At 41.8% G+C, this 8,723-nt stretch overlaps 1 protein-coding gene across 2 annotated transcripts in view; it reads right to left on the bottom strand.

Annotated features, from left to right (window-relative positions):
- Positions 1 to 352: 352 nt before the first annotated feature.
- PRPF18 (pre-mRNA processing factor 18) overlaps positions 353 to 8,723 on the bottom strand; it is a 56,022-nt gene continuing 47,651 nt past the window's right edge. The window contains exon 10 of one of the 2 annotated variants that reach the window (XM_039240044.1): positions 353 to 1,677. In XM_039240044.1, coding sequence (XP_039095975.1) covers positions 1,597 to 1,677 — 81 coding nt within the window. In that variant the 3' untranslated portion in view covers positions 353 to 1,596. The remainder of the gene's footprint in view (positions 1,678 to 8,723) is intronic. The other variant, XM_039240043.1, reaches the window with a different exon arrangement.

The raw sequence follows: 8,723 nt of genomic DNA, 5'->3' as shown, positions 1-8,723 counted from the left end.
AGTGACCAGAGGTGCCTTTCATGCCTTCCCACAGGAGCCAGAGCAGGTGAGCATCTACACTGCAAGCATCTACACGCATCTATGCTCTACTGGCCTGAGCTCCTACCACACCCTCTCACCTTTTGAACTGAGCACGGGCTGAAGGAGAGGGCGGTCCCAGAGCCTGGACGGAAGCCTCAGCCACAGAGCCTTAACGGACGTGTCTGCCAGGAAGGCTGTTGCTACTACCACCACCGTTACTGCTGCCGCCCTTCTGTGAGCACACACGGCCTCGCAACGTAGGCCTCAAGAAAGCTACTCTGGCTACACGCTAATGATCAGGAAGCAATAATCAATATTCACTGAGCTCTCATTTGCTAGGCAGTGTGCTAAGCATTTTATTTTACTTGAACACAACCACAGTGCTGAGGTACGTACTACGTTCAGGAACTACCACTGCACGTAGGCAAAAGGAGGCTGGGAAACAATAAGTTACTTGCCCACAATCACACACTCGGTGGGTGGACAGCTGCAATCTCAAGCTCGGAAGATCTGACTTGGGAGCCCCCACTCTTGCTGCTCACTGTCCCACGGCACCACTCCCCCTGGCCAGCTGTGCTCTCTTCACCCACCTTCCTCTGTGAATGGAGTCCTCTGACTTCCCGGGCAGAGCCATTCATCACCATAACCTGGGTAGGACACTGTGAGATTCAGAAGTCCTCATCTGTGCAAAATCAGACCCGTGACCTAGGACTCAGGTGGTGACGAGGGTCCCAGAACACCGCTCCTCTGCTTGGCGGCGGGGAGCTGGGAACTGCAGTCCACCACAGGCCCGGCCACAGTGACACGAGCAGGCAGGCCTATTCTGGGAAGAACCAGTGGCATCAAAATGTCCCCATCCTTGGCTGGCTTGACAATCCATTTCCCCACCTTGAACCTTGATGCACTGGGGTTATGTAATTTAAACTCCTGCTGGGATACCACCTTTTTCAAACTTCTATTTCCTGTTCATTCTATCTGTCCCAAGAGATGACGAACACTAAAATCTACACTCCTTATGAGGTAAAAGCAAGCCTTGAAATGCAAGAAAAACACTCCACAGTAATAACATTTACATTCAAATTCTACTGCAAGATGGCCCAAATTCAGCAACATTTAAGGACTATAAAGTTTCATTAAATGGTTCCACATTTTCATTGAAATATATAAAAATATTTTTTATAAATACTGCATAAAAGACAATGTGAAAATTACCATATTTTACAGAAATAATTAAGTCCATCCTCAAATGTTCCTTTTTAATCATCTGCCAAGTCTCAGGTCTAGAGGGAGAAAGTCATTTTAAACCCCCTTCTGTGACAGTTGTCTACACATTTAAATTATAAGAAGTCTTTAGAACTAATTTTTCGTCTATTTAAAGCAAATGACACAAAAATCCATTTGCAGCCAGATATGATATGAGAGCCAACACTGTTTCTTAAAACCAAGAGAGTTGCGTTAGGTAGGACTCAAACACAAGAAACTCCATTTTTCTTCTTCCCTCGTTCTTGTTGGTAATTCCAGAAGTCCGCCCCACATTCACTTAAGCTTCTTGTCACTTTACACCACGCACAGATTTCACAGGGCATTGTACTCCACACATTTTGATGGATCTGTAGGGAAGTGCTTCTGGCAGATGGTCATTAACCTCTTCAATCCCTAAGAAAATAAGGAGAATAAAGACTGGTTATGATACAGCTGAAGTAGTCTTAACTGCACCTCTCTGTACTCACTGGTGTACCAGTGTCTCCACGAAAATGTAGCAGCCCCCAGCAAGACCACTCAGATGCTCACTCAGAGAAACGTTTGTTCGCGTGCACCCAAGAGAAGTACAACACAGTCACAACAGAACTGCTGGCAGTAACAACAAAGTACTGGAAACCCAAATGTCCACGAGAGGAGAACGTATGAATAAGCTGTAATATACTCACAAATGGAACATCTGACAACACTGAAAGTGAATTAGCTAGAACTCCAGCAGGTTCCACTGGAGAGGTAACCCCAGCTTAAGCACCCACTGTATGTACTTTTATGTACCATCCCTGTAAGAAGTGACAGAAGAGTCACTCAAATCATCCGTGCTACAGGAGAGAACTGTGTTGATGAGGGATTCTGGTTGAGAATAACTGATATACATACACCTTAGAAACAATGTTGAATAGGTTCAGGGCCAACATGGTGGAGAAGCAGGGGGATCCATACTTCCCAAGTCTCTCAAACAAAGAAGGGTTGAAGCCAAAGGACTTTGAACCCCAAGAGTCTGGGAGGAAAAGAGACTGAGTCTACCAAGGAGAAACACAGAAAACCTGATGGTCCATAGCTGGGTAACTGTGAATTGGGGGAGATAAAACCGGCTGCACAGGCACAGAGAGGAGGGATCCCCTTCTGCAGAGAGACAAAGAGAAGAGAAAGAGCAGCTGGGGAAGTGAAGGACCCAATCTGGACATGGAAAGCACAGAAGACAGCAAAGACTCTACTGCTGCAGAGATCAAGGATCTTAAAAATAGTCAGGATGAATTAAAAAATGCTATGAATGAGGTGCATAATAAAATGAAGGTGGCCACAGCGCGGATTGAAGAGGCAGAGGGGAGAATAGGTGAATCAGAAGATAAAATGGAAAAAGGGGAAGCTGAGAAAAAGAGAAAAAAAATCCACAATCACAACGGAAGAATTAGAGAACTAAGTAATGCAATCAAATGGAACAATAACCGTATCACAGGAATTCCATAAGAAGGAGAGAGAGAGAAAGGGGGTTGAAGGAGTACTTGAACAAATCACAGCTGAGAACTTCCCAACCTGGGGAAGGAAAGAGACTTTGCAATCCAAGAGACACAGAGAATTCTCCTCAGATGTAACTTGAATCGATCTGCTGCATGACATATCATAGTGAAGCTGGCAAAATACAAGGATAAAGAGAATTCTGAAAGCAGCTAGGGATAAAAGGGCCTAACATACAAAGGTAGACACATATGGGTAGTAGCAGACCTATCTACTGAAACTTGGCAGGCCAGAAAGGAATGACAGGAAATCTTCAATGTGATGAACAGGAAAAATAAGCAGCCAAGACTCCTTTATCCAGCAAGCCTGTCATTCAGAATAGAAGGAGAAATAAAGGTTTTCCCAAACAACAAAAACTGAAGGGATTCATCACCAATGAACCAGCCCTACAAGAGATCCTAAGGGGGACTCTATGAGGGAAATGTTGCAAGGAACACAAAGACATCACCACAAGCATGAAACCTACAGAGAACACAATGACTCTATAAACCCATATTCTTCAATAACAACACTGAATGTAAACAGACTTAAATGCTCCAATCAAAAGACACAGGGTATGAGAATGGATTAAAAAAAAAAAAAAAAAGACCCATCTATTTGCTGTCTACAAGAGACTCATTTGAGACCTGAGGACACCTTCAGATTTAAAGTGAGGGGATGGAGAAATATGTATCATGCTACTGGAAGTCAAAAGAAAGCTGGAGTAGTCATACTTATACTGGACAAACTGGACTTTAAATTAAAGGCTGTAACAAGAGATGAAGAAGGGCATTATATAATAATTACAGGGTCCATCCATCAGGAAGAGCTAACAATTATGAATGTCTATGCACCGAATTCAGAAGCACCCAAGTATATAAAACAATTAATCACAAAACCATAACCAATCTTATTGGTAGGAAATGTGGTAACTGCAGGGGGCTTTAACATTCCCTTACAGCAATGGACAGATCATCTAGACAGAGGATCAGTAAAGACACAATGGCCCTGAACGATACACTGGACCAGATGAACTTGACAGATATATTTAGAACTCTACTTCCCAAGCAAAGGAATAGACTTTCTTCTTGAGTGCACATGGTACATTCTCCAAGACAGATCACATACTGGGGCACAAAAGAGCCCTCAGTAAATATAATATATCTGAGGTCATACCATGCATACTTTCTGATCACAATGCTATGAAACTTGAAATCAACCACAGGAAAAAGTCTGGAAAACCTCCAAAAGCATGGAGGTTAAAGAACACCCTACTAAAGAACAAATGCAACCAGGCAATTAGAGATTAAAAAATATATGGAAACAAATGAAAATGAAACTACAACAATCCAAACCCTTTGGAAGGCAGCAAAGGCAGACCTAAGAAGAAAATACATTTCATTCCAGGCCTATCTCAAGAACAAGGAAAATCCCAAATACAAAATCTAAAAGCACACCTAAAGGAACGAGAAGCCAAAGAGCAAAGATACCCCAAACCCTGGAGAAGAAGAGAAATAATAAAGATCCGAGTAGAAATAAACAATATAGAATAAAAACAAAACAAAAACCAGTAGAACAGATCAATGAAACTAAGAGTTGCTTTTTTAGAAAAAATAAACAACATTGATAAACCAGTTGGCAGGGTTCTCAAAAAGAAAAGAGGACTCAAATAGAAAAAATCACGAATGAAAATGAATTTATTATAGCCAATCCCTCAGAAATACAAGGAATTATCAGGGAATACTATGAAAAATTATATGCTAACAAACGGGACAATCTGGAAGAAATGGACAAATTCCTAAACACACATGCACTACCTAAACTCAAACAGGAAGAAATAGAAAATCTGAACAGACCCCTAACTAGTGAAGAAACTGAATCAGTTATCAAAAATTTCCCAACAAATTAAGAGTCCTGGGCCAGATGGCTTCCCTGAGGAATTCTACCAGACATTTAAATCAGAGTTAATACCTATCCTTCTCAAGCTGTTCCAAAAAATATAAATGGAAACAAAACTTCTAGACTCATTCTATGAAACCACCATTACTTTGATTCCCAAACCAGACAGAGACTCAGCAAAAAAAGAGAACTACAGACCAGTATCCCTGATGAATATGGATGCAAAAATTCTCAACAAGATACTAGCAAATTGAATTCAACAGCATAAAAAGAATTATTCACCATGATCCAGTGGGATTCACTCCTGGGCTGCAGGGCTGTTTCAATATTCGCAAATCAATCACTGTGATACATCACATTAATAAAAGAAAAGAACCATACAATCCTGTCAATAGATGCAGAAAAAGCATTTGACAAAATACAATATCCTTTCTTAATAAGAACCCTCAAGAAAGTTGGGATAAAAAGAACATAGTTAAACAGCATAAAGGCCATCTATGAAAAGCCCACAGCTAACATCATCCTCAATGGGGAAAAACTGAGAGCTTTCTCCCTGAGATCAGAAACACGACAGAGATGTCCACTCTCACCACTGTTGTTTAACATAGTGCTGGAAGTCCTAGCATCAGCCATCAGACAACAAAAGGAAAGAAAAGGCGTCAGAACTGGCAAAAAGGAAGTCAAACTTTCACTTTTTGCAGATGACATGATAAGCTATATGGAAAACCCGACAGACTCCTCCATCAGCTAGAACTGATCCATGAATTCAGCAAAGTGGCAGGGTACAAAATCAATGTACCCAGAAATCGACTGCATTTTTGTACACCAATAATGAAGTAACAGAAAGAGAGATAAAGAAACAGATCCCATTCACAACTGCACCAAGAACCATAAAATACCTAGGAATAAACCTAACCAAGGATATAAAAGATCTTTATGCTGAAAACTATAGAAAGCTTATGAAGGAAAGTGAAGAAGACACAAAGAAATGGAAAAACATTCCATGCTCATGGACTGGAAGAATAACTATTATTAATATGTCAACACTACCCAAAGCAACCTACATATTCAATGCAATCCCAGTCAAAAGTGCACCAGCATTCTTTTCAAAGTTAGAACAAACAATCCACACTATTTTCCAGAGCAGTTACACCAGTTTGCATTCCCACCAACAGTGCAAGAAGGTTCCCAGTTCTCCACATCCTCGCCAGTGTGGAGATTCTTCAAAAAAATTAGAAACAGAACTATCCTGTCACAAGCAATAGCACTACTAGGAATTTACCCAAGGGATACATGAATGCTGATGCATAGGGGCACATGTACTCCAATATTTATAGCAGTATTTTCAACAACAGCCAAATTATGGGAAGAGCCTAAATGTCCATCCTCTGACAAATGGCTGAGGAAGGCGTGGTTTATCTATACAATGGAATACTACGTGGCAATGATAAAGAATGAAATCTGGCCATTTGCAGCAATGTGGATGGAACTGGTGAGTATTATGCAAAGTGAAATAAGTCAGTCAGAAAAAGATACCGTATGTTTTCACTCATATGCAGATGTTGAGAAACTTAACAGAAGACCACGGGGGAGGGAAATGGGGAAAAAAAAAGTTATAGAGAGGGAGGGAAGCAAACTGTAAGAGTCTCTTAGATGCTGAGAACTGAGGGCTGATGGAGGGTGGAGGAAACGGGAAATTATATTTAAAAAGAAACAATGTTGAAATGGAAAAGCAAGGAACAAAGCTATGTAAGTATAATGTAATTTTAATAAAACTGAAAAACAATTTTAAACAAAAGATATCGCTTATAAATACATAGTGTGGTAGAATTATTTCTGAAAAAGCAAGGCAACAACAAATTCAGGGTACAGTCAGTGATCTTCAGAATGTTCTAGTTCTTAAGCTGGGAATAAGGCCTTTAGACAATTTATTTCATAACTTACACGTTACATGTGTTCCTTTGTGTATACCAAGTATTACATGATACAAACATTTAATTTGGGGTGGGGACAGTGAGAGTGGGGGAGAGTGACAGACAGAGAGAATCTTAAGCAGGCCCCACGCTCAGCATGGAGCCCAACATGGGGCTCGATCTCACCACCGTGAGTCGAAACCAAGAGTCAGAGACTCAAGCAACTGAGCTACCCAGGCACGCTGTAACAACATTCCAATATAATCATAAAAACAGAATACAACATCCCCAACATAGCTCGGCCAATCCTTCATAATTCAGTACACTACACTGACTCTGTTCTGGCATCCACTGCCATGCTTTGATTCTCTTCAGGCAACTACAATACAGAATTCCCAGGCTCTCACCAATTTCAAGTGCTCTCTCTCCCTTCCACAGTTGGGCCAGTTCTCAACCAGTATGTTAACTCTGGAGTGACTTTAAATGGATGACAACAACTATCGCTATTAAAATTCATTCAGTCTCTTTCATCCTTCAGTCTGATCTCTCAACATCCTTGGCTGGCATCTGGTTTTTAGTTATTCTTCTTAGCTTTCTCATCCATAACTAAGCAAACCACCTCTACGTCATCACCCAAATTCACACACAGCTGAGGGACAAGAACAGAAACCTGCAACACACCAGTATAGACCTCTCCGGTCTCCGGAACAATTCCGGGAAGAGCTTTGCAAACCAGCACTGAATCCTAGTAACTCTTTCACCTACCAGTCTATAAACTTCCTTGTTTACACAGATACGCTTTGTCCAATGTTTTACTGAATTCTGTATATAAACCACCACCGCCAAGAATAGCAGCACATAATTTTAATGACCCACAAGGCAATTTTTGGCACAAATTATTTTAAGGTTTCTCACCTGGGTTCACAAAAACTGAAACCACCCAGTTTCTATCACACTAACGAGAACAAGGAGATCCCATCACAGGCCAAAGGCCGACTATGGTCAGAGCTCTACTGATACTGAATAAGAATGTGTATACAGCATGCTACCTGGTACATAACTGGTATTCTCTCAGGATTCATTTTCTTTCCTCAAAATGATACAGTGAAATATCATCTGCTCTTACAACGAGACGGGGCTTCATGACCTAGCAGGAAAAGCGGCGTGTGGCTATCATCGCCTAGAAGCCTAAGGTGACGTAACAGGGATCTAAAACATCAGCAAGCATTTAGAACTCTTACTCTGTAATCACCTAAGTATGCAAATGCCACTCAAGCTCAGTGACATCACCAAAAGCAAAACAAAACACACAGTGTCAACAAAAAGTCCCTGCAAAATCTCTCCAGTGCCCTAGTACCCCGACAACACCAATGTAACTCCCTTCTAGGGGCTGAACTGCATCTGTCAGACGCAACATCAGGGAATCATGATTTTCAAACATTTTACTCCAAGTCGTTTTGTAGGCTCAAAGAATGTCCACACTCTGCGACTGAAGAACCAGGAGTGAGGAAGAAGGTGCGCTTGCAGCCACTACCCAGGACGGGCCACTGGCAGGCGGTGCAGACACCATGGAATTTGCTTCTCACCGCGTTTAGGTGCTCATTGTTGTCCCCTGTGCCCATCAGGTACTTGCTTTAGGATAAAGACCGTTCCCTCTCAGTCCAGTTTCTCCTGCTATGAATTCTAATCATGTGTATGCAAAACTGTGATTCGTAGCCATGGAAATAGATGTGATAGCACTTATCTGGCATCCTAACTTTTCTGAACGGATAGGTGAAAAGAGAGGAGGCTAAGAAAGAACACCCTGGGGGCGCCTGGGTAGCTCCGTCAGTTAAACATCCTACTTTGGCTCAGGTCATAATCTCACTGTTCGTGGGTTCGAGCCCCGCGTCGGGCTCTGTGCTGACAGCTCAGAGCCTGGAGCCTGCTTCAGATTCTGTGTCTCCCTCTCTGTCTGACCCTCCCCTGCTCACGCTCTCTCAGAAATAAATAAAACATTAAAAAATTTTAAAAATAGAAAGAAAAGAAAGGAAAAGAAAGGAAAGGAAGGGAAAGGGAAAGGGAAAGGAAAGGGAAAGGGAAAGGGAAAGGGAAAGGGAAAGGGAAAGGGAAAGGGAAAGGGAAAGGGAAAGGGAA

The sequence above is a fragment of the Hyaena hyaena genome, unplaced genomic scaffold (assembly GCF_003009895.1).
Source record: "Hyaena hyaena isolate Hyena2069 unplaced genomic scaffold, ASM300989v1 scaffold_165, whole genome shotgun sequence".
Lineage (NCBI taxonomy): Eukaryota > Metazoa > Chordata > Mammalia > Carnivora > Hyaenidae > Hyaena > Hyaena hyaena.
This window is presented reverse-complemented; position numbering and strand designations above follow the sequence as displayed.